Source organism: Podarcis tiliguerta (genome assembly GCF_965153285.1).
Source record: "Podarcis tiliguerta genome assembly, chromosome: 10".
NCBI lineage: Eukaryota > Metazoa > Chordata > Lepidosauria > Squamata > Lacertidae > Podarcis > Podarcis tiliguerta.
This window is the reverse complement of record NC_139543.1, coordinates 73,711,738-73,736,896: the sequence shown is the minus strand read 5'-3', so window position 1 is coordinate 73,736,896 and position 25,159 is coordinate 73,711,738. Positions and strand designations below refer to the sequence as shown.

At 53.2% G+C, this 25,159-nt stretch overlaps 1 protein-coding gene across 4 annotated transcripts in view; it reads right to left on the bottom strand.

Moving 5' to 3' along the window:
- The window catches only part of PPP6R2 (protein phosphatase 6 regulatory subunit 2), a 46,100-nt gene extending 21,169 nt beyond the window's left edge, over nt 1-24,931 (bottom strand). For 2 of the 4 annotated variants that reach the window (XR_014502603.1, XM_083401901.1), the window contains exons 1-15: nt 24,766-24,931; nt 16,842-16,977; nt 10,630-10,875; nt 9,475-9,661; nt 8,936-9,073; nt 7,803-7,868; nt 6,831-6,943; nt 5,724-5,837; nt 5,095-5,221; nt 4,301-4,453; nt 3,934-4,155; nt 3,462-3,526; nt 2,374-2,489; nt 1,000-1,085; nt 773-853 (exon numbers count right to left, since the gene is read on the bottom strand). Coding sequence is in view for 2 of the 4 variants with exons in the window: in XM_083401901.1 (XP_083258027.1) it covers nt 773-853; nt 1,000-1,085; nt 2,374-2,489; nt 3,462-3,526; nt 3,934-4,155; nt 4,301-4,453; nt 5,095-5,221; nt 5,724-5,837; nt 6,831-6,943; nt 7,803-7,868; nt 8,936-9,073; nt 9,475-9,661; nt 10,630-10,856 (1,695 nt within the window). In the remaining 2 variants the exon portion in view is untranslated. The remainder of the gene's footprint in view (nt 1-772; nt 854-999; nt 1,086-2,373; nt 2,490-3,461; nt 3,527-3,933; nt 4,156-4,300; nt 4,454-5,094; nt 5,222-5,723; nt 5,838-6,830; nt 6,944-7,802; nt 7,869-8,935; nt 9,074-9,474; nt 9,662-10,629; nt 10,876-16,841; nt 16,978-24,765) is intronic. The other 2 variants (XR_014502604.1, XM_083401902.1) reach the window with 1 other exon arrangement.
- Nucleotides 24,932-25,159: the final 228 nt, after the last annotated feature.

Here is a 25,159-nt window from a genome sequence, read left to right as displayed (position 1 = left end):
AACACCTGGGCTGAGGAAGACCAAGCGCTTCCTTCCAGGTGGGAAAAGCCACACTTTGGGCCACAGTTTATGTAGGGCCTTCTCGGTAGTGGTGCCCGTCCTGTGGAACACCCTCCCGTCAGATGTCAGAGAGAGAGAATTAGACTTCCTTCTTCCACAGACATCTGAAGGCCCAAGCCCTGTATTGGGATGCTCTGGGTGTGTGGCATTTTGTTGCTGTTAATAATTACGTTACTGTATTATTCTTATTCAAGCTGCTCTTCAGGAAACACAGCGGAGCCATAAAATTAAACGCCAAAGAAAAATGCTAACAGCATCACATTCACACGACAAGGCCAGAGCCAGGTACAAAGACTTCAACCCAGCACTGAAAAGGAAACTACGATGGCGACCGCAGGCACTCCCCCTTTCAGCCTAACCTACCTGGGGGCAGAGAGCCCCATACGCCCCCCTGTGCTCCTTGGGTGTGAATGCAACAAATACAGAGCAATGCTATGAACCATCCCAGGCCCCCCTGGGTGTAAGCAGGGCGAGAACATGCCCAGAGCAAGAGCCTCCTCCACTGCCTGTCTGCTGGAGGACACCTCCTTGCTGCAAAGCCCAAGCAATTCTCTTGGGCAGCCCTCAGAGATAGCTCTGCCCAATGGTCGCAGAGGGTCGTCTAGTCCAACCCCCTGCAATGCAGCTGCCCCCTTGGCCAGGCGGCAGCAGGCTCTCCAATGGACAGCTCTGTAACAGCAACAGCCCGAGGACATCCTGGGAGGAACCCTACCTGCTGGAGAGAGAGCTCGTTGGGGAAGGCTCCCTCCGCATCCTCGTCCTCGCTGGAGGAGTGCAGGTGGTGCGTGCTCACCTGCGGAGGAGAGGACCAAGGTGAGCATCTGGGCCGGCAGGGGCACAACCAGCTTCCTCTGCTGGGGAGCCCCGCACATGGCGGCTCAGTGTATCCTCAGAACCCCCCAAAACAGAGGCTCCAGAGGGAGGGGAGGGCAATCTCACCAAGTCGACTGTATTCCTCCGGTTGGCCTCCATCAAGGTCTCCTCCACAAAGCTCTCCCACCGTCCTCTGCAATCCTCAGGCAGCCCTGCAAAGGAAAAGGAGAGGCCTGGGTTAGGGATCCAACTGCGGAGGAAACCCCTGTGCTGCTCCTTGCTGGGGCTGGGGTGGGGCGTCCCTGGCCAACAAGGGGCTGGAATCTCAGCCTGGCCACTATCAGAGACCCTCCCTCATTATCTAGCCCTCCAGATGGGGCTGGGGCCCCAGGACAAGATGAACAGCACTGCTCGGCCTCGTGTTAAAGTCACGGGGATGGTGGAGTCAGGAAGCAAATGAACGTCGCTCTACCCCCCCACCAGAGCCAGGAGAAAGGGACCCCAAAGAGCTTCCCCATGCCTCCTTCCCCCCCAGACACTGCCCCATTGCTGCCTCTCTGCCCCCTAATTCCTGCTCACTCTGCTTGCTACACATGGCAAGGGCTCCTCTGCCCTCTGGGCAAAGCAGGAGCCACCGGCCTTCCTCCAAACCCTAGAGGCTGCCCTCTGCCAAGAGGGACGGACGGGGTCCCTTCTGCCCACCACAACCAGCTCCTCAGACCGTCACCCCATGAAGCTCCTTAGCTAAGAGAACCTGGAACCTTTTTCCACAATCCTCCCCCCTCCACACATTCCTGTCTCATTCTTCACCTCTGAAGGGTTTGCAGAGCAGCTCACGAGAAAAACCCTCCCAGTAGGAGCACCAGGTGATGAAAGGGCAGGTAAGGAAGAAACGGAACAAAACCAAGGAGAAAAGTGGAGCCAGGCAGCCCCTGTTGGAAAGGGGCTGTGAAGGGGAAGAGGGAGGGCTCTCCTTCAAGGGAGGCTGCAAAGCAGAGGCTTGCTGGGGGATCCGTGAGCTGCAGCTCTTGCCCTGCAGGGGGTTGGACTAGATGACCCTTGGGACCCTCCAGGACTTGCAGCTTTGGGCAGGAGCCAACCGTCCTGATCAGGCTGCCCCTCAGCCAGAAAGGGGTTGGAAACACTGCTCCAAAATGCGTGTGGGGCTGTTTGAAACCCGGCAGGACAAAGGTGTCTGTGGGTGCAGGCACAGCCCACGGCCTCAGCCTCAGCATCCAAGACGGGGGCCACGGATAAGGCCTTGCAGCCGCCCAGAAGGGAGGAAGCAGCCGGGCTCCCTCTGTTCTGGAGGCGGCAGCTCTGGGGCCGGGAAGCCACTGGGGCCTCTCCAGACACCCCCAGGCTCCCTGACTGCACCCCTGATCCTAGAGGGAGGGAGGGAGCCACCCTCCCCAGACCCCCCCCCCCTCAGATGAGCAGCCCGGCAGCCTGACCGCTCTGCGAAGAGAAGGGGCTCGAGACGCCAGAGGCTCCTTCTACCTCGGACAAAGTCGCTGATCTGGGTCTGGACGGGGCCCTTCTCCGTATTCTGCACTACTGCGTTGGCAATCCGTGTCAGGTGGCCCATGTTGCCTCGCCTCATTCCGCCTTCTGCCCTGGAAAAATAAACCATGAGGAGCGGCTCCACATTGGGAAGGTCTCTCCTCAGCTGCTGCCTGAGCCACCCGTGGGCTGGGAGGACTGCAGCAGCTCAGGGGCAGAGAGCACCTGCCTGGAGTGCAGAACTCCCAAGGGCCTCTCCAGTCCAGGAAGGGCACAGCCCCCCCCCAAAAAAAACCCACTTCTGCACCAGGAAGAGGAGAGCCGAAGAGGAGAGCCTTTCAACTGTGGAATGGGCTCTTCTTCCCTGGAAGTTTTTAAGCAGAGGCTGGATGGCCCAGTCGTTGAGGTTTTAGTTGAGATTATTTTATTGCTAGCACGTATCACATTTCTACACCCCTCATCGTCTACTGACTCCAGTGTTGTAAAAGGGAGCTGTGGGTGGTGCTGTGACCGAAACCACTGAGCCTCTTGGGCTTGCCAATCGGAAGGTCGGCGGTTCCTGCATTGCAGGGCAGGGGGTTGGACTAGATGTCCCTTAGGGTTCCCTTCCAACTCTAAGAGCAGGCTTAGGCAAACTTGGCCCTCCAGATGTTTTGGGACTACAACTCCCATCATCCCTGACCACTGGTCCTGTTAGCTAGGGATGGTGGGAGTTGTAGTCCCAAAACATCTGGAGGGCCAAGTTTGCCTAGGCCTGCTCTTAGTCTAGGATACCCTGGACAGCCACTCTTAAGCCAGGGCAGAATCAACAGTGACACATTAGTTAGGAACTGAGGGGTGTCAGGAAGGCCTTGCTAACCTCGTAGAGGTGAGGCACCCACCCGAGGGACCCTCGCCAGGTGGAGATCAGCTCTTGACCAAAGGCCGCTTGCATGTCTTGCGGCTGAGGAGGCTGTGGCCGGCTGGTGCGGACACTTCTGGCTCTGTCCTGCCCCCCCCCCCCCGGACTGCCAATGCCACAGGGGACATGGCTCTTTGGGTGAACATGCAGAGCCAAGACCCAGCAGGAGGGGAAGGAGCCTTACTGCATTCTGTCGTTGGTCTCCCAGGCATCCAGTATCCTTTGGACCAGGCAGCACTTTTGGAACAGCTGGAGGAAGAAAAGGGGGAGGGACAGGAACATCAGGGCTATCCCTGAGAGCCAGCCCCCCACCCTGAGCCCCATCACAGCAGCCAGGGGCTTCTCCACCCCCAAGACCCCTGAAGCTCAATTTCTCCAAGGGCTCAGCACCGCTTTTGCCCAGGGCCTCTCACCCCACTGAACCCACCCAGCAACACAGACCTCCCGCCTGGCCAGGAGGTGCCAGGAGGAAACCAAGAGAGGTGCCACCAACGGGCTCGTCTGCTCTGGCCACCCCCTTTGGCAAGACAGGGGTTCCGCCCCAGGGCCTTGAACCACTCGCCCTGGATGCAGGCAGACGAGCTCCGAGGGCAGCAGGCGTTGTGCGGATGGGGCTTGGGGAAGCCTGTCCTGGCTGGGATTATGAGCCTCCTTACATGGGTCACCATGATGTTCTCGGGACGGCAGCTGCTGCTGCTGCTGCTGTTCTCCGGGGCTTCTGAGTTCCCCGAGGCTGCGCTCTCATCCGCTCCCTCCTTCTCTTCCGCCTCGCTTGGGGCCACTTTGCCTTCATTCACAGAATGCGCCAGGATCGCTGCGATGCACAATTCCACTTGGAAATGCAAAAAATTATTCCACGTGTACTTAAAAAACAGGTCCTGGAACAAAATCAAGGAGGCCAGTGAGCAAAGCTCTTCCAAGGCGGAAGGGCATTTCCTCCACCCCCACCGAACAGGCCTGGAGGCCAAGCTGAAGCCTCTGCTGCCAAGCGACCTCCCCCCGCCCCCCCAAGGCCCTCCTCACCAGCAGCAGCTCCATGGTGTTGAGCCGGCACAGCTCCTGGTTGATGCTGGGCGTGTTGGTGTGGAGAAGGGCAGCGACCAAGCGGGCAGCATGGAGGCGAGCGTTGCCCAGCGGCTCTTCCAAGACTCCGATGGTCGTCAGAATGGATGCCGCCTGCCGCCAGCAGAGAGACAAAATGGGCTTCTCAGGCCAGACCAACATGATGTCCCTCCAGAGAGCCTCAGCTCCTCCTGTCCCCTGCCCCGCACCCCACAGCAAGGGGGCTGGTGGTCAGAACAGCAGAGCACAAAGCTGCAGGAATCCTTAACAGGGTGCTTTGGATGCAGACAGAAGCCACTCTCTCCCCTCTGGGGGGGACGAAGCAGCCGCCTGCCTGCACAGAACCTGCACTCAGCCCTTCAGCCAAGAAATGCCTAACAGGGGTGGCAGCGCTTTTTATAGGACTGATTTGAGCTGCTGCAGAAGTATGCAAGCTTTCAGGTTTCCACCTGACGAAGAGTCCCTTGCACCTCAAAGATTCTGTCCTCTTCCAAAACAGAAGCCATTTCATTTTGTGTCTTTTACTCTACAGCGTCTCCTTGGCAAAACTTAAAAATTCCACAAACCGAGCTCAAGTCTGAGCAAAATAGATTCCCAATCCCCCAACGCTTCCTGGATTTCCCCTCTGATTACCAAAGTACTAACTGGATCTGACGGATCCCACCATCACTGATACACACCGCACATCTGGGGAGATTGAAGAAGGGTTTGAGGAGAAGCGGGGGGGGGGGGGGGGAGAGAGAGAATCTCCCTACCTTGGGCGGATGCAGCAGCAGCTGGTGGAAGTCCTTCAGCCGCGGCTCAATGCCACCCAGGATGCTGCTATTGACAGTGCAAGACCTTTCGAATCCCTGAGAGAAAGAGTCCACCAGCCCCTCCACGCTGCGGGGGAAGAGAGGCAAACCAGGCTCAAGACTCGGACCAAGCAAAGCCCCATGAACTGCAGAGCTCTACACAAGCGGGTCTGCTCCTCCGGTGCCAAGGGAAGCAGACCCTCCACTGTCAGCACATCTCACAAGATGTGAGGTCTCGCACGGACCTCCCATGACCTTCCCACAGGCCTCACACAACCTTCCCAGGGGATGATGAGCCAGGCGGAGGGCTTAAGAAACCTTTCAGCAGCAGGAAAACCCAAGGCGAGATCTTGGACGGCTCCTTCCAACTATTCCCTCCCCACAACCTCTCCACTTATTTACTTATTTTCCTGCCACTCTCACAAAGCTGCAATTATCTAAGTAAATCAGGAATAAGTTGGGGTCTCCTGTACTTCGCTTATTTATTTTTAGCAAGCATTCATCAACTGCCTGGCCAGGCGCCCAAGAGTTTCAGTTCTACCCTGACGTCTCTGCTACGATGCATCTGGTCGGCCCCCAAACCAGCTTACCTGGTGCGCTTCGGCTCCAGTAACGTCAACAGAGCCTGAGTCCCATTCACAAGGCAGCTCTCCGTCTGCTCACCATCAAACATGTTCTTCAGAAGCTGCTCCACACATTCCTGCCTGGAAACACCAAGGAAAAGTTAGAGGCCATTTTTAAGGGGGTCCTGAATCCACAAGTCAGGATGCAGCAACGTTTTCCCCAAACAAACATCTATGCCTTGGCCCCCTCCCCACCCCTGGCTTCCAACCTGACACGGCCTGCCCAGAGAATGGGGGGGGGGGGGGCTGCCTGGCTGGGCACTGCTCCCCCTCCTCTCTAGCTGCAGCTGGGTCATCAGCCTTCTTAAGCAGAGGATGCTGATATTCAGCAACCCCCCTGCGAGGTGGGCCAGGCTGAGAAAGAAGGACGAGCCCAAGGCTTACCCCGCGAGGCTCCTGGCTGAGTACGGGTTTGACCCTCGGCCTCCTGAGTCCAACCCTCCAGCCACAACGTCACACTAACTTTGAAATCTCCAAAGGGCAATATGGAAATATTGTGAGAGGCAGGACTGAGACTTGGAGTTGCTTTGACGTTCAGACCGTGGGAAGTTGCACAATTAGAATTAAATGCAGAAGATAATTTGATTTTTAAAATTTTTTAATTTTTTAATTTTTATTGGATTACGATTTGATATGTTAATTGGATGTTTTTTATTGGAAAATTAATAAACGTTCTAACAAAAAAAAAATCTCTGAAGGGCTGTCACATGGAGGATGGCCATCTGCCATGACTGCTTTAGCTGAGATTCCTGCATTGTGGGAGGTTGGACTAGATGCCCCTCGGGGTCCCTTCCAACTCTACAGTTCTCTGATTCTAACACAACATCCCCACAGGAAGGGAACCGAGCTGGGAGACCCAAATCAGGTCCAGTCCCCTGGAAGCTGTGCTCCTCATCAGCCAGATGGGTGGGGTATAAATAATATTTTTTTAAAAAAAGTCAAGGAGACGCCTGCCTGCTCTGCCCAGCTGAGGAAAACCTCAACACCCTTTTAAGAACATCCACAAGAAAGCGGCCGAGAGCAGCCCCTAGTGCTCCCAGCCCCCCCCCCCCGGCTTCTGTCTGCTGTACTTACGACTCCAGAGCTGCCAGGAGCGGGTCGGGCTCAGCCACCTCTTGGAACTGGCTGCTCTGGTCCCTGCTGAGCCTTATGATGTCGCACAAGGTCTGGGAAGCGTTGGACTGCCTCTGCAAACAGGAGACGAGTCAGCGGTGGCAAAAGGGGTCTCCTCTTAGCCTTCAGAGAAAAGGGGGCCGGGCAGCTGACAGCAACGCAGAACCCCAAAGCCCTGGGAATGGAGGGAGGTGGCCAGTGGCTCCCTCTTGACTGAGCTTCCCTTCTGGGCTAAAGCTGCGAAGATGGTGCAGCACAGCAGGAAATGACTCTAAAGGTGAGGAGTTCCAGACTGAGGTCCTGCTTGAAAAGAACTCCTGCCTGCCTTCTGTGCCCCGGAGTGGGTCTGCCCTAACACATAAACACACTCCCTTGACCTCTCAGCTTAAAAGCTCCACTAAGGGAAATTTTTAATGTGTGATGGTTTATCATGTTCTAAATATTATGTTGGGAGCCACCCAGAGTGGCTGGGGAAGCCTGGCCAGATGGGTGGGGTAGAAATAATAAATTATTATTATAAGGACAGGCACACGACCCCTAATGGTGTGTGTGAAATTTTAGCACCCAAAGGGGGAAGCAGACCAGACTGCACGGGGGGGGGGGGTTGCAAGGGGCAAGCAGAACACTGCTTGGCCCCTCATCCTCCCAGCACTGAAGAGCAGCAATGGCAGTGCTGACTGGCCCCAGCTGGAACCCAGGAGGCAGCCGCTCTCTTCCTTTCAGGCCCTTTTTTCCTTTCCACAATTAAGCGTCGACACCACAGCTGCCCATTCTACACTGGCACTGCCCAGAGCTTCCTGCCCACCCTCTCCCACTGCTCACTGGCAAAATGTCTCCCTGCAAAAGAGCTTAAGCAGAACAAAGGAAAGGTTTCTGCTAAGATGCTCTCAGAGACAGAGCTGGAGAGCCCCGCGGACAGGAGGCTGCACTCACATCCTCATCCTGGTCGGGACGGATCAGCTCCACGAGCCGCTGGATGATCTGTGCTCCATTCAGCCACTGCAGGGAAGGAGAGAAGAGGAAGCAGCGCCAGTGAGAAAGTCGCCCTTGCTTGGCCCACCGCCAGGGCCAGGAGGCTGGGGGAGTTCCCTTCATGGCCCTGCCAGTCTGGAGCTGGCTTCTCTCTGCCCTCCAGGGGAAGCTCCACTTTCCGCTACTGAAAATAGCAGGTCCAGGCCTCTGGCCACGTCAGTCCCTTCAGAAGCCATGGCGGGGAGGGGGGCAGTGGAATACAGTTGTACCTTGAAAGTTGAATGGGATCCGTTCTGGAAGTCTGTTCAACTTCCAAAATGTTCAGGAACCAGGATGCGGCTTCCGATTGGCTGCAGGAAGCTCCTGCAGCCAACTGGAAGCCATGGAAGCCACAATGGACGCTCAGGTTCCAAAGAATGTTCACAAAGAGGAACACTCACTTCCGAGTTTGTGGCATTTGGGAGCCAAAACGTTCGACACACAAGGCGTTCGACTTCCGAGGTACGACTGTACAAGGCCCTAGAGGAGACAACTGAGGTGTTTCCTCAGAGATCACAATCTCCATTTCTTAAAGAGGCCAAACCTGGAAAGAGCAAGTGCAGAAGAAGAGCCCTTCACCAGCAGAGAGCTGGCAGGCAGCCTCACTTCAAGGCCTTTTTATGAAGAGAGGCCTGGGCAACCACTGGAATCTCCAGACCAGCCCTTCACTTGACTCCTTTTGTTCTGTATTTATGGTCGCTCATAATTTTTTGTCTATCCTGCCGCACATTGCAAAGACGGTATGAACTGGCAGCACCTAAACACTTCCATAAATAAAGTGCAGGTCACATGGCTGTTCTGCTTCCAGGCCAGCCTGGCCTTGGCAAAGGGACGCGGACGGAGCCTCTAGCATCCGAAGGAGCCAGCGGAGAACAGCCTTGCGGAGCTGCTCTTCTCAGCTCCCTGCGAGGTCAAGGCCAAGCCTGACAGCAGAGAGAAAGCAAAGGAGGCCAGGAACACTGGAGCCTCAATTCCTGCCCTGCCCTGGATGACCCTCGGGGGCCCCTCCCAACTCTACGCTTCTACAACCCTCTGAGCCCAAGAGCAGCCCTCACGTTTAGGACTTCCTGCCTCAGCGGAGCCGGCTCCACGCAGCTGATGAGTCGCAAGAGGAGGTCCATCATGGCAGACGTATCGATATGCTTCAGTACCAAGTCGAGGAATTTGGCTTTCTTCCGCAAAAATGAAATTACCTAAAGAAAAAAATAGACAGATCAGAAAGATAGCTAGCTAGAGACAGCCTTGGGAATTACCGTATTTTTTGCTCTACAAGACTCACTTTTTCCCTCCTAAAAAGTAAGGGGAAATGTGTGTGCGTCTTATGGAGCGAATGCAGGCTGCGCAGCTATCCCAGAAGCCAGAACAGCAAGAGGGATTGCTGCTTTCACTGCGCAGCAATCCCTCTTGCTGTTCTGGCTTCTGAGATTCAGAGTATTTTTGTTCTTGTTTTCCTCTTCCAAAAACTAGGTGCGTCTTGTGGTCTGGTGCGTCTTATAGAGTGAAAAATATGGTAACCCTCAGCTGCCACCCAAAAAAACAGTCAAGACCCAAAGGAGGCAGCATGAGCCGGGGGGGGGGGGACACTTTGCCTGACCTGCTCCGTCTTCCTGGCGATGAGGTTGCCGATGGTCTTGCTGAAGAAACTGGCCAGCAAAGGGTTCAAGGGTGGCTCATGGTCCAGGAAGTCGTAGAGGATGTTCAGCAAAGCCTCGTCCCCTCCGAGCCTGTCGTTGATCTGCGGCACATCAGACGTCAGCAGTTCACAGGCTGTGTTGGGGTACCTGCAGGGACAGAGGCAAGGCCAAGAGCTTGGGAAGCTGCTGCCGCTGGTGCCAAGAGCCCAAAGGCAGCCACGCAGAGACCCACCAGGGATGCCAGCAGGCTTTAGACACATGCCAACCACCTCTGCCCTGAAATGTGAAAGGCAGCCATCTCAAACTAGGGGCAGCTGGACATGCAGCCCGTATGGAGCTTCGACCAGAGCAGAAGGTCTCACATGGGCCTCCAGGATGGACCTGTTTGCCGTGGCAAAAGAGCTCACAGGGAAAAGACTCTCCTTCGCCTGACGGGAGTTGATGGAGGAAGCGGTTTGTCTGCTAGCATAAATCCCGGTTCACAAAATGGAACTTGCCTCTCGGAAGTTCTCGGGATGGGTGATGTGAATGGCAATTCCTCTGGGATAAGCAGGGCTAAGCTTGGGGTGGCCAGGCTGCCAGGGCAACATCCCTGCCTCGGATCCCTCAGAGCTCCCCTCCATCAGCCTCCATGGCTCCAAAGCCTCTCTGCCATGGCGCCTTCCAAAGAGAGCAGCTGGCGCTGGCTGGCTGCATCAGGATCCCAGCTTCCCTGGCAGAGCGGAACATCCTTCTGGCCCAGGGACTCTGCTACCTTCAGGCTCTGAGCCCCTTCGCTGTCCGCACAGGGCCTCTTCAGAGACAGCCCCAACATCGCCGGATGCCCTCACCCTTTGGATACACACACAGATCTGTCTCTTCATGTGCTGCTGGCTTGCTTTGTTGCCTCCATTATTTTTATGTGCATGTCGTTTTGTGAAAACAACTGGCTTTGGGATCTTATTATTGTTTTGTTTCATTGCAAACTACCTGGGAAGGGACTACTGAAAAGCGCTCTCTAAAGCTTGCATGCAAAGGAACGAAAGGCTCCCCCCGCTCTGCCACAGGGCTCTATCAGGAAGGCCATGCCCCCTCTTCGCTGCCAGCTGGCAGGACTTCCAGGGCCGGGTACCTACTTGAAGCGGACCTTCTCGTCCATGTCCAGTGGGGGCTCATGGGTGATGAGGCTGACCAGCTCCTCCATGCAGTGCTGCTGACACAGGAAGTCCACCAGCTTGTGGTTCTGCGCTTTGCACTCCTGGAGGATGTCATCTTCGTCCATCAGCTCGAGCAGAGTCACATCCTCCTTGTCCAGCAGCTTGTCAACATGCGACGTGGTGTTCAGGTCAAATTTCCAGAACATGGTGAGAGTGAGCACCGACCTGCAAGGAGCCGGAGAGAGCAGCAGCACTGTCAGCATAAGGCTACGCCAGAAGAGTTCCCCACGCCCCTTTTCCCTGCAAGGCTCTGTGAAGGCCTGGGTCAGGGCCCAAGAATCCCACAGGAACAGATGCACTCTGGGGAAACTGGGGAACAGACGAGCCCGCCCCTTGGAGAAACTCCATCTTCTGCTAACTGGGCAGGAGTCCAGGCTATGGGGAAATGGGTTATAAACAGCCTCTTCCTACAGAGCTCCCTTATTGATTTTATTTATTTATTTAAAAATACAGTGGTACTTTGGTTCTCAAACTTAATCCATTCCAAAAGTCTGTTCCAAAACCAAAGCTTTCCAAAAGCAAGGCGCGCTTTCTCATAGAAAGTAATGCAAAATAGATTAATCCATTCCAGACTCTTAAAAACAACCCCTAATACTGCAATTTAACATGAATTTTACTATCTAATGAGACCATTGGTCCATAAAATGAAAGTAATAATGATGTACTGCAGTCACAGAATCAATCAATCAATCAGTAGCTGAACTGGGTTCCACACAGTCCCAAAAACAAAACAAAAAGAGCCGCAAAAACAAAAACGCAAAATAAATAGACAGAGCTCAGTGTAACACTCAAAACGGAAGTGCGGCACTCAGATCGGAAGCGTAACACTCAAAACGGAACACGTATGGCTTCCAGAAAAAGTTTGCAAACCGGAACACTTACTTCCGCATTTGCAGTGTTTGAGTACCAAGGCGTTTGAGAACCAAGGTACCACTGCATTTATATGTTGCTTGTATCACAGAAATAAATCACAGCGGTTTACAACAATATAGAAAAACAAACCATACAGCAAAATCCTAACAAATTAAAAGCAAGTTAAAAGCAAACGCCTTGACCACAAACATCAGGAGACCCTTGTGGGGGCTGCGGTCAGCACGTGCCAAATCCCAACATTCTCCTGCCCCTGCTAAAGCTGCGCTCTCCTCAGGTTAGAGGTTCCTCTTCCGTTTCCCACACAGTCCTAGCAAGACCAAGCGCTCCCTCCCTCCACCGACATGCAGGTAAGAGCTGTTCGACAGTGGAATTTGCTGCCAAGGAGTGTGGTGGAGTCTCCTTCTTTGGAGGTCTTTAAGCAGAGGCTTGACAACCATATGTCAGGAGTGCTCTGATGGTGTTTCCTGCTTGGCAGGGGGTTGGACTCGATGGCCCTTGGGGTCTCTTCCAACTCTATGATTCTATGATTCTAGGTCACTGGTGTGGCAGACGGCCTTTTTCAAGGACTGTGCAAAACCCAACAGCCCCCGGAGAAGTCAGGCTGCCATCCATCCAGTCAGGCTGCACTCTTCTTCCGTGCTTCCATTCAGCTGCTCTGTGGCCCCCGGGCCCCGACTGGGTTGCCCCTCACCCCCTCTTGCAGTCATTATTAACATGGCTGCAGGTAGATTTCCACTCTAAATTCAACGGATGATTCAGAAGAAGGGAGCACACCCAGTCTTCTGGCAACCATCAAGAAAATGCTGGCTCCTGCAATATTTCCCAAGTGAAATGAAGTCCAAACAGTTTGCACCCCCCCCCCCCGAATAATTCAGGCAGGACACTCCTTGGTGTAGGCTGGCTCCCTCAGCACCACGTTAGTGAGGGACACAACAGAACTGGCCCCCTGCCATCTCACGGGGTGGCTGCATAAAGCTTTTCCAAGGGGTTTGTGCAAGGTGGCCAAGCAAGAAAGGGCTTTTAGGCAGGGATTCCTCGTCCCGAGACACTTTCCTGAGGGCGACAGGCCTGGCTCCTGGTCCAACAGCTTTTTGGCCCCCGGCTAGGACTCTTTTAGACTCTTTCAGGCTGCGTTTGGCAGACAATCACCAGGTGTGTCTCAACTGCTTGTTGTTCAAGTAGAGATAGTCTTACAGCAGGAAATGTATCCTTGAGGGATCTTTAGTTGCAGGTGGCTTTTAACATTTCTTCCCTACATAAATGACCTTGGGGCCTGCGGGTGGAAGGGGACACATTTCTTGTTGTAAAACAATCCTAGGCAGCAGGGCAGCGGTGGACAAGATGCCGTTCAGCTCAAGTCAAGCTGACTTGAGATCTATCGCCTTTGAGCAGAAGAAAGGTTCTTCAGGTTTTTCACCAGATATTTTGTTCTCTTTGCGAACTAGGATATGTAACCTGTACAAACATAACCAATTACTATAATTCACCCCCCCCCTTTTCTAAAAAGGGTGCTCCTGCGACATTGCCCATGAGCTAGAAATGGAGCCCCTGGACCTGCAGGACTTGGTTCTGGCCCCACCACTCTGGTGACCCTCTTCCTGTGTTTATAGAGGCTACACAGTCTTTATTTTCAGTTACATGTCAGTGTATTTACTGGCTGCTTGGGGTTAACAGGAAGATGGAGCAATACCCCAAGCAGGGTGGCAACATGAGAAGGGGCCCTTTCTGCGGTGGCTCCCCCTTTGTGGGATGCTCTTCCCAGAGAGGCTCACCTGGCATCATCCTTATATACCTTTAGGCAACAGACAAAAACATTCCTCTTCTCCCTAGGCTTGGACTGATTAAACAATCTGTGGCCTTTGGGGGGGGGGGTATTTTTTGGTATGTATTTTTGTGTTTTGCATGTCTCCAAGGGCAGCCTGAGCCCACCACTTGGGAGTCCCCTGAAGGCAGCAGCCCTCGTCTTCATCAATCTAAGTCCCTTCTCCAGCTCCTCTGTGGTTAAGGGAAAAGTCTTCTAAATTTGATTAAAGGAGCATCACTGGAATATAGAGATGGGATAAATTAAAGAGAGTGCTGCTCCCGGGCAATTCACCTATTGCAATAGTAAGATTTGATGCAAAAGTGAATAATGGAGTTCAAGAGATGGATGATTATGGAGGAGACAAAATGTTTAAGGACTAAACGAGGGAAGATCAGTGTTTAACTTCTGCTCAATGTCAGGAGAAAATGGACACTCTCTCTTTTGAATTATTTTCACATTAGACTCTCTTTCTCTTCACGAGGAAAGCAACCACCATACCTGAAGATGTGTCTCCACCCCCATTGTTCAGCCTGGACACGAAGGCTGGGCAATGTTGGGTTTTCAACACTGTGGTGTATCCCAGCCAAACATTGCAGTTTGGCAATATACCATGATGTTGAAAAAAGCTGCACTGGCCCCGTGAGATGCCAGGAGAAACTGCTGCAGCTCTCATGGTGGAAGCTGAGGTGCTTTCAACCCAGCGCCTCGCAGGCTGCGGCCAAGACAGCTGGCCCCAGCCGGCTGCTCAGCTGGGGGGGGGGGGGGGGAGGAAAGGCTCCTGTCCCCAGTGAAGCCAGCCCCAATTCCCCTTCCACTCACGCTGGAGCAGCAAGGGCTCCTTGGCCAAGCTCCCTCTGCCTTCGCTGGCGTGGGAGGGGGGGCACTTTAAGAGAGCCCCCATCCTGCCGCTGGGTCAGGGGCTCCATAAAACTCCTTGGCTGAGGCGAGGGCAGCAGCGCAAGCCAAGCAGTTTGGAGAAGCAGAGGAAAGAACAAGCTGCATTGGAACTTCACTAATTCAGCTTTATTTTCTCTGCCAGGGCAGAGAGCGATGGCGGTTTCACCAGCAGTATATTCCACTCTGCCAAGAGGTTTCTGGCCATCCTGCAGCCCTATAGCAGCCCCCCCCACACACACACCGCAAAACACACAGGGGCAGCAGCCTCAGCCCCACTGGCCCAGCGATCTGTGCAATGGGGCTGCAAAAGAAATGTCAGCAAGCAAGGGCTGCAAAGGGGCTCTGCTTTCAACCTCCCCTTCCGCTGCTACTGGACTATGGAGCACAAGGCCCGCCCTGACCTAACCTCTGGCCCCACGTGTGTGTGGCAAGAGACCCTCTGCTTTCTATGGCATAAGGAGCCCAATGGCATGCAGAATTAGGCCAGCTGAAATGAAAGGGCTTTGGCAGGATGAACCCTGCATGGGGTTGAGCTGCGAGTCTCAGCAGAGTCATTGGGTCTTACCCAAGAGCAGGTCCCCCACCCCTGCAACGCTGGAAAAGGGGGGGGGGGCAGCATCCTGCCTGCACCCCACCCTCCCAAGTCAGATAGATGTGCCTGCCAGGTTTGGCCTGCACTTGCCCTGCCCACATCCCCCCAAAGCCTTTCCTCTTGGCTTCTAGCTCATGCTCAACCAGCCGACAGAAACGGCCTGGGGCTCCCTTTGAGGCTGTGAAAGGATCACATTTCCTGGGGCTGTCTGACAATCCTTTGCTCCATCACCTCCCACGTCACAAAAAGCCTCTTGGAGCAACACTGAGTGCTGTGTGCATGTATAGGTAAGAACCTGAGAAGAGCCCTGTGGCTGGATCAAGCCCAAGGGGGCCCATCTAGTCCAGCATCCTGTGCTCACCAGGCCCAAGCAGATGCCTGCATGAAACATCCCCTGACAAAAAAAGGAAAAAGCCGCAAGGAAGCTGCTTCGTCCCAACAACTGTGACGCTTCTGAGTTCCTACCAGGGACTCCAGCCAGGACCCCCAGACAACCATGAGAGATGGGCACAGGGAGGGCACCCCTGCCCAGTGGAGCCTCACCATTCCCTGCCCTGCATTGCTCTGAGGAAGCTGCCTTACACGGAGCTAGGCCATAGGGCTCCATCGCCTGCACTGAGCCTCCTGCCAAAACACTGGCAGGTTTGCAACTCCACATAAAGAAAGGTAAAAGCTGTCTGGAGCTGCGGCAGCTTCCTTTGAGAAACTCAGATCCGAATAGACAGAAATGAATGTGAAAGCGCCAGGAGAACGGCGCTCAGGGAGACAGACAAGCCATCAAAGCAGCTTTTAACTTAGGCTCAAGACTTTAATTCTTCCTGAATGTAACATCAAACGATCACAATTTTCTCCAGGAAGTTTCCATCCATACCTCCAGCACCAAGCTCCCTTTCAGTGCCAAGGCTACACGTGGATGCCAACCAACATCCACTTTTTTGCACCTGAGGCCTGCTGCTTAGCTGAAGAAACAGCAGTGGCTCTCTGGTCAGAGCTTTGAGTCAGCTTTGACTTCTGTGCTGCTTCTCCTGCAGGCTCTGAGGCTGAGGACTGAGGAAGGCTAGTCGCTGTTTTATGGGATCTTTTATATCTGAAGAGAGCTGCAACTCTTTCAGGACAAAACAGACTGAATCATAGAATTATAGAGTCCAACCTCCATCTAGTCCAACCTCTTACAATGCAGGAATATCAGCTAAAGCCCCCATGACAGGTGGCCATCCAACCTCTGCTTAAAAACCTCCAAGGAAGGAGAGTTCACCACCTTCCAAGGGAGTCCACTGCCAAACGGCTCTGTCAGAAAGTTCTTCCTGATGTTGAGTTGGAATCGCCTTTCATGTAACTTGAATCCATCAGAGCAGGAGAAAACAAGCTTGCTCCATCTTCCACGTGACAGCCCTTTAGATGTCTGAATATGGCTATCGTCTTCCCTCTCAGCTTTCCAGGATAAACATACCCAAACAGAACAGGGTTGTCTGATTTCTACACAGGCACACTCATAAGATCCTATTTGGTTCTGACCATATATTGAGCGAGACTTTTCAGAAGGGAAAAGCAACTTGCCAGCAGCCTACCAGAGTTGGCGGCATTAGGGAGTTTTGTTTCTGAGAGTGCTAGTGGCTCCAGGCAGAAGTGCAGCTGACCAGAAGATCTGACAAGGCCTTGAAACTGTGACTGTCACAGCTGCTTGCCAAAACCCCTCTCTGCAGAAAGAAGCCATGTTCAAAAGCACCCCCCTCCTCCTCCTCAAGTCCTGTTTGGGAGCTTTCCTGGGAACCTTCCTAGTCAATGCCAGAAGCAGACCAAGAGGGGATTCTGGCCTCATCTCAAAGGCACTTCTCCTGCACCCCACGCCAGGCTCCTCCTTCACACACTTCTGAGGGTCCTCTGTACCAAATATGGACACCCTCGCCTGCTCCTTGGCAGTGCCCACAAGCCAAACGATAAAGAAAAGCCAGCAACAGTTCCTACCTCTTGTGCAAATCTTGTTTCAAAAGCGAGACCTTCGCCACAGACAGAGGTACATCTGGCTTCTTGGTTCAACAGAGGTCTCCACTTCGAGAACACCTTCCATTGATCTCAGTTTACCTTTAGTTGCTGTTTTTGCCTGAGGAATAAAAGAAGGAAATGAAAACGTCATTAATACTGAAAAGCACAAACAGAGCAGAAGGCATCCGGGTGTAAGAAACCGCACCAGATCTCGAGAGGGCCGGGGTGGGTGGCTAAATGGATCCTTTCCCACATGCCCAGCCTGATCCTGCACTGTACGTTTTTACTCAGAGCCAAGTCTTAGCAAAGGATTAAGGGAGCCTTTCCTTTCAGCCCCCTTCAGTTTGCAGACTCAGCTGTGAAAAGAGAAGAACACACATTTGTTTTCCTGATGCCGCTCAAAAGAAAGATCTAGGTTGTCAAGGAAACCCAAAGGCCACTTCCCCTCCTTCCAAAAATCCTCACGCCACCAGAATACAAGCACAGTGCATTCAGAAAGGGCCGCTGCTCCATGAAAGAGGCAAAAGGGAATCCAGGAAATGTCCCCCAAATCCCTCTTTGGGATTGCTGCGTGAGGCCAAGCCTGGCTACAACCGAATCCATCTCTCCCTTCCGCTATTTCGGAGCAGACCTCAACCGGGTTTTCCTTTGAGCAGTCCAGAGAGCTGGGGAAGGGAAACCTGGAATTAAGGCCCTGCTTCTTCAGTGGGGGAAAGAGCAGCAAACACAGTATAACAGATGCAGTAAGAAAGGCCCCCAAAGGCCAGAGTCTGAGTGATACACCAGCCCACCAGGGACGGGAGCCCCGGCAAAAAGGTGGGAACAGGAAACCTTCCCCAGGCTTGGAAGGACTCTGAACCTGAACCAAAGAATGCCTGAAGCTGGAGTCAGAGAAAAGGACCACCTCACAAATCAAACATGCTGAACCCCAGGGACCCACCCGAAGCCTGGCTTATCCACCTGTACCCCATAACCACATCAAACTCAAACCAGTCAGGGGCCTTAATGGAGGCCCTTCAGGAGAGGTGGTTCTCCACTAGGCCACTGACTTCTTTTTAGCACTGGGTGCTATTGCCAGGCAATGAAGACAAAGCAAAGGGGGGCGAAGCCAACATCTGGTGACCTGGGGGCACAGACCTGGAAATGCTGAACAGTGCTGAACACACTGCCAAAACACCACACCCTGGGACTACCAACGCAATATGCCGCGGCCTGTAACCTTCGCTTCCTCTTCTTCCTTCACAAAGATCAAGAATTTCAATTCCTTCACATACTCAGGTGTGCACACACACACACATGCATACACACTAGTGTCACTTCCAATGGCACACCACAAACCGCCAAAGGCCAGGGGGGCAAAGGGCTGGCCGGCCTCCTTGTCCCTTCCTGACCTGAGCCCAGGGAGAGAGCTGGGCTCTGCCTGCCCCCAGCCAGCTCCGCCAAAGGCCCATTCCCAAAAGGCGGCCGGCCGTGGGTGCCTAGCCAAGTCTCCATACACAAGCCAAGGAAAGCTTGCCATGACCTGGCAGGGAAATGGGGGCAATCCAGCAGCCATTGCGGTGTGGGGAGCCCCCCCTCCCACAACTTCCCAACCGTGGCAACAATGTCTTTCCTGGCTTCTCGTCCTGCCGGCTGCTCAGAAGAACATATTGATCGGAGCCCAGCTGGATCCAGAATGGAAGGCTGCCAACCTCAGGATCCCTCTAACCCCCAGGACGCTGTGCTGCTTGCTTGCGAGGAGACAAGAAACCTGCATCTGCAGGCAGGCAGATTTGAAGTTTCCTTCAGCCACCCCATAGCTTTCCCCTTTTGCTCTCTCAAGCCTTATTCTCAATGAACTACAGTGGTACCTCGAGTTACAAACGCCCCAGGTTACAAACACCTCAGGTTACAAACTCTGCTCACCTGGAAGAGTTACCTCGAGCTGAGAACTTTGCCCCAGGATGAGAACGGAAATTGTGTTCCGACAGCACAGCGGCAGTAAGAGGCCCCATTAGCGAAGGCACGCCTCTAGTTAAGAACAGTTTCAGGTTAAGAATGGACCTCCGGAACGAATTAAGTTCATAACTAGAGGTACCTCGGGTTAACCTGAAGCTATTCTTAACCTGAGGTACTACTTTTGCTAATGGGGTCTCCCACCACTGCCGCACAATTTCTATTCTCATCCTGAAGCAAAGTTATTAACCTGAGGTACTATTTCTGAGTTAGCGGAGTCTGTAACCTGAGGTACCACTGTACCAGCCTAAGGACTGGTCAAGGTCCTCAAGGTCAGAAGGAAAGCGAGGGCTGGGGTCAGGAGCCTCTTGCTCAGAGATGGGGGCCACTTCTGTCCCCAGGGAGGGAGGGAGGGGTGGGACTTCCTCTCAAGGGAAACTTGGACCAGAACGGCATCTCAATGGCTCACCTCACAGCACTGAAATGCAGGAATATGACCTCCCCCTGTCAGCTGGACGGCAGCCCCACCAACACCTTCCAAGTCCTTGGTCACAGCCGTAGGAAGAAATGTGCAAACTTCACAAAAATAAACTAGAGATTAGGAGCCCTATATAGCATCTGCATTACCTGATGCTATTATGTACCAAAACAATCTGATGCCATTAAAACTGGGGGGGAGGGGGGGAGGCTGTGACCACACACTTAAGACACAAAAACATGACACTAGTGTTCGAAATTAACTGGGCGCCAGTCAGTTTTTGAGACTCTGAAGCATCACCTAGAGACCAGGTTGAGATTTGCAGTCGTGTGGTTTGCTACTGATAGGAGACTGACTGTTCCCTTTCAGGAAAGCCTCTGATGTGCAGAGGGGGGAAACATTTTTCCATTTTTGTACGATTTCCATAAGTAAGCAAACAGCTCTTTCGCAGGGGAAGGGGAGCTGGAGCTGGTTTTCACCCCTCCTCTTTGCTTGCAAACAAACAAACCAGCTGCAAAGTTAATGGATTAATGGATTGCTTCTCTCTTGGGGGGGAGCAGGGGGGCTGGCTAATTACTAAAAGGCTTATAATGGTGATTTTGCTTCTCGAAAGTGAAACAGCTCTAGCAGTAAAGCAGTGCCTCTTTTCTTGCTTTGCCTTTCATTTCTTCGCAAAATAAAATTTTTGCTGGCTGCTTTGGTAGAATAAAGGTTTGTCTCCTTTATTTGGATTCTGCTACATCTTTTTCCCCCTAGGAATGCAGATTGAGCATGGGGGTGGGAGAGCAGACTGGAAATTATGACAATAAAATAGAGGGTTTTTTTGCATGGTGGGGGGTTCCCTTCCTGTTTAGCTACCCATTCTGAGGTTTGATTTTGTGTATCTAATGGCATGCTTAGTATGGAGGGAGGAGTGTAAGTAGAATAAATATTCTTATCTCTTGTAACAGATAAGAAAACCTAGGGCTGCCACACATCCAAGCAATAATGCCTTCAAAAATGGAGTCTGGGCAGAATTTCATAAAAGCGGCTAAAATGTCTGGGGAAACTCAGAGTATAGAAGCCCATATCAGTAGGGGGTTGTTGCTTTTTTTGCAACCCCCTGAAAACTCAACAACTTTTGTGTCCTGATCTCCACTTTTTGAAATATGGCAACCCTAAGAAAGCCGTTCTGGTCTCGTTCCTGGTGACAGTGAGTGAGATTTTCTGGGTGTTGCTTGCTTTTTGAACTGAAGCATGAGACAAAGTGTTTCCTAGCTGTTCCTGGAGATGAGTTAGCAAAGTTTGCTGATGACACCAAGTTGTTCAGGCTGGTTTTTAACCAAAAGAGGCTGTGAAGCACTCCAAAAGGCTCTCTCCAAACTGGGTGAATGAGCCTTAAAATGATCGATCAGATGCAGCGTTAAGAAGCGTAAGGGGATGCACGCAGGAGCAAAATATCCCAGCATTACATAGATGCTCCTGAGGTCTGAGCTGGTGGTGGCTGAGCAAGAAGGGCCTTGGGCTTCGCTTCCCCCGTGGGCCCAGGCAGAAGGGAATCCCCAGAGGCTCCTTTTCAGTTGGGGACGGTATTAGAAACTGGGACAGAAAAGCGCCATTTGGCAATCAGTTATACATCTGAGCTTCTAACACTGGCCAAATCCTGTGTGAGAGTCAGCAGTAGATGAATGGAACGGAAGTTACAACAGAGAAAGTTAGGAAAGAGGAAGAACAGATGGGAGGCAAGGGAGCTCTTGCAGATGTAGAGCAGAAGGAGGGCTGGCTGGAGAGGGGGAAGAGATGGAAGGAAAAGAAACTTCAACGCTTAAACAGGAAATGGGAGAAAAGCGAAACATCTCGTTCAATATTCCCATTAGAGTTGGGCTGCTGTGGGCAGACACTGGCTGGGCACTCAGCACCAGTTCTGGTGGAGGACAGGACCACCACCTTTTGTGCTCTGACAATCCCTAGGCAACGGCAGCTGCAAATTGGATCCCATTAAAACCATCCTGGCTAGTGGCTGTCACTACATATTGCAAGATGGAGACAAACCGTCCATCCCTTTTCTCTACCCCATGCGCTGATTTATGCACAAGTATTCAGAGGCATTGGATGCCACTAGCAGTGGAGAAGACAGCCAGCGTGGCCAGGAGCCATGGGTAGCCTTGTTCTCCTTCCAGAATCCTCTCTTGAAGCCATGCTGCTCATCATGGCATCTTCTGGGAGCAAATTTCCCAGTTTCACTATGCATTGCGTGAAGAACTTTATTTTGCCTGTCCTGAATCTTCCCATTCGGCTTTGTGGGAGGCCCCAGTTTATCCACACGCATAATTTTACACACCTCTATCATCAGTAATTTATTAATTTCCTTCTGCACCATCGTCTCAAGCCAACGTACAATAAAAACAGCAAAATACAGTTAGTAACAGATACTAGTAGCAGCAGATACATTTGAAGCATGAATACAGCACTACAAAATAGCCACTCCTGGTAAAGGCCCATTCATCCAGCTGGGAAAGCATACCAAGACAGAATTGTCTTCATTTCAATTGTTTCCAGAAAATGGAGACAGCGGGCACCTGTCAGATCACAGCAAGAATGCTATTCCACAGAACAGGGGCTCTGCTCAGAGTTATTGCAGAGAGGACTTTTGAGATTTTTGGAACTTGCCGGAGAATCTTTCCTACAGGCCACAGTGACCTACTGGGTGCATAAGACAAAGGGTGGTTTCTCAGGCAACCCGGTCCTGAGCTGCACAGGGTCTTCTATGTTAGCCCAACACCTTGATTTTGGCCCAGTGCCAAGCCAGGTGTTCTTTGCTGGCAGTCGTTTTCCCTCTCAGGAAAGCCTGCTACATTCTGAACCAGCTTCAGCCTCCAAACCAACCCCAAGGGCAGCCCCACAGAGCACATTGTGGTAATCAAACCATATGAGGTTGCCAATGTACCAACAAATGTGGTTAAGCTACCCTGGTCCAAGAACGTCCACAGCTATCTTACCAATCAAGGTCAGAAAAACGCCCTCCTAGCTGCCAGAACATGTTCACCTCCAGCAAGAGCGCGGGATCCATGAACAGTCCAACTGCGCACTTGATGCTTCTGGGACAGCGTGATCCCTTCCGGGACAAGCAACTGCAGACTTCCCAACCGCGGGAATGGTTCACCCAGAGCTCCCCCATGACAGGCTTCAGGCACAGCTTATTAGCCCTCATGCAGCCCACCTACTCAGCCATTCCCAATTCAGATGTTACAGAGAAACAGAGTTGGGTACCATCACAAACTCACGACACCTTGCTCCAAAACTCCTAATGTCCACTCTCAATTCCTTCATGCAGATATTAAACAGCACTGGAGACCGTCTAGGGTCATGCGGCAAGGGCTAAGTAGCACTCAGCCCATGCAACCTGATGGCCAATGGTATCAAAAGAACAACAGGGTCACACTCCCTTCCCCAGTACCTCTCCTGAGAGGGCAACCAAGGTGGATTCAGTTCCAAAGCATTTTCTTTTATCTTTTGATTATCTATTTCATAGAATCATAGAGTTGGAAGAGACCACAAGGGCCATCGAGTCCAACCCCCTGCCAAGCAGGAAACACCATCAGAGCACTCCTGACATATGGTTGTCAAGCTTCTGCTTAAAGACCTCCAAAGAAGGAGACTCCACCACACTCCTTGGCAGCAAATTCCACTGTCGAACAGCTCTTACTGTCAGGAAGTTCTTCCTAATGTTTAGGTGGAATCTTCTTTCTTGTAGTTTGGATCCATTGCTCCGGTTCCGCTTCTCTGGAGCAGCAGAAAAAGACATCTCCTCCCCCCTTTCCACCCCCCTCACAAACCAATTTAAAAGGACACAGAACGTTAATCAGCCAAAGGCCTGGTTGAAGAGAAACGTTTTTACCTGGCACCTAAAGATGTTGTAATGAAGGCACCAAGTGAGCCTCTCCGAGGGGAGCATGTCCAGACTCTTCCAATTATTTAGCTTTATTGGATGTCCAGGATTATAGAATCAAAGAGTTGGTAGGAACCAAGAGGATCATCTAGTCGAACCCCCTGCAATGCAGGAATCTTTCGCCTGATGTGGGGGCCAAACCCATGACCCTGCGGTTCAGAGTCTCATACTCTGAGCTATCGCTCCATTCTAGAGGACAAAACTCTCCCCTATCCACTTGCTCCACATCATGCGTGGGTTCATGAACTTCCACAGCCTCTTACATCTGTGGGGCAAGTCCTAGGTTTACTAGGACTACCTCTGCCAAAGGTGAGCCTTCTCACAGATGCCTACATCCCAAGGCGTCCAGGGCTTCGTCCATCCAATGCAGCCCCCTTGGCAGCCAAAGCAGGTGCTGTGTCCCTGAGGTGCCAGGCAGCCCTCACAGCAGCAGAATCCGGCACCGGCCACATCAAACCAAGCACCCTGACCACCTCCCATGGGTGCCCTATGCACAGAGCCCAAGGCTGAATTGTGGGGTGAGCAGAACCCAGGGGGGATGTAGGGGAGAATAACCAGTTCAGTCGCACTGGTTCAGGAACAGCTCCGGCTGGCAAACTGGCCATAGCTTTGGGGCAGGGAGAAGAGAGATGCTCCTCGCCACAGAAAATGCCTGGATCTCAAAGGGCAAAAGTGGGTTGAGGAACAACCCCTCCCCCCCTCCCCCGGCCATGCAGCTGCCCCTTTGAAGGCAAGCAGGGTTTCATCCGGATCAGGCCAGGGACCATGTTTCTGGGCAGGGGAAGCCCTCCCTCGCCCCTCCATCTTCCAGGCATCCTGCTTCCTGGCCCCCCAGCTGCCTCCAAGCCCGGATCCTGCACCGACACACCTCCACCTGCTTCCGATAGGAAGCGGGGATGCAGTCTTCTTCTTCTTTTTTGAGATTCTTTATTACAGAACAATTTACATAGAACATAAACACAACGAAAAACAACATAAACAGACCACAGACACTGACTAACACCACCGCATTTGACATTACATACCCTTTAACTTCCGATTCACCTGACTGTGCTTTTTATACCTTACCAGTCTATACACACTTCATTTTTATTCTTCTTTTCAGTTAGATATCCGGAAAAAAATTACTTTATAATTTCCTTCAAGATTCAATCCAAGTCTGTCAGGAGATTTGTGTTACTGTTGTTGTTGTTTGGTCTTTTAAGCTATTCTCTGAACATTGTCCTCTCTTTCCCAAATTTCTGATCAGAAATTTAGGATTTTTTTCTCCCTGGGGACGCAGCCTGGCTCGCTGACAGCCCCACATCCAGGAGCAGCAGGCCGGGGGAAGGCGACGGGGCCCGGGAGGTCCCTCTCCGGAGGGGGCAATGCAGGCGGGAGCCCCCAGAAGAAGCAGCCCGGGGTCTCGGGAGGCCGAAGGGGAGCGGGCGGGGGGGCGGAGCTCTTCCCCGGGACGCGCACCCGGAGAGCCGCTCGGTGGCGCCTCCCGGCCCAGGCGCAGTCTACCTGAGGGGGGGAGGCGGTGGCGGAGGAGGCCGCTCTCCCGCCCTCCCTGGAGGCCTTACCTGGGGCGGGGGCGGAGGGTGTCCCGGGCGCCTCCGGGGCCGGCCGGCCTCCCTCTCTCTCCCTCGGCCGGACTGGCTTCTCCGCGGCCTCCCCTCAGCTCCAAAATGGCGGCGCCGAGAGCGAGCGCGGGAGGGGGAGGGGCCAGCCGCGCCTGCGCACAACCGCCCAGGCCCCGGGAGGCGGAGGACCCGGCCGGCCTCGGGGTGGGGGGGGGGCGCGGGAGAAAGCGGGACCCGACGCCGCCCCCTCCTCCCGGGAACGAGGGCTTTCTGCCGCCGCGGCGCCCCCCGTCCCCCGTTCTCTCTCTCCGGCCTGCAGGGGGCGCTGGAGGGCTCGGGGCGCCTCTCTGGGCCCGCCGCGCTCGGTGGCGGAAGGGGCGGGGCCACCTCGCAG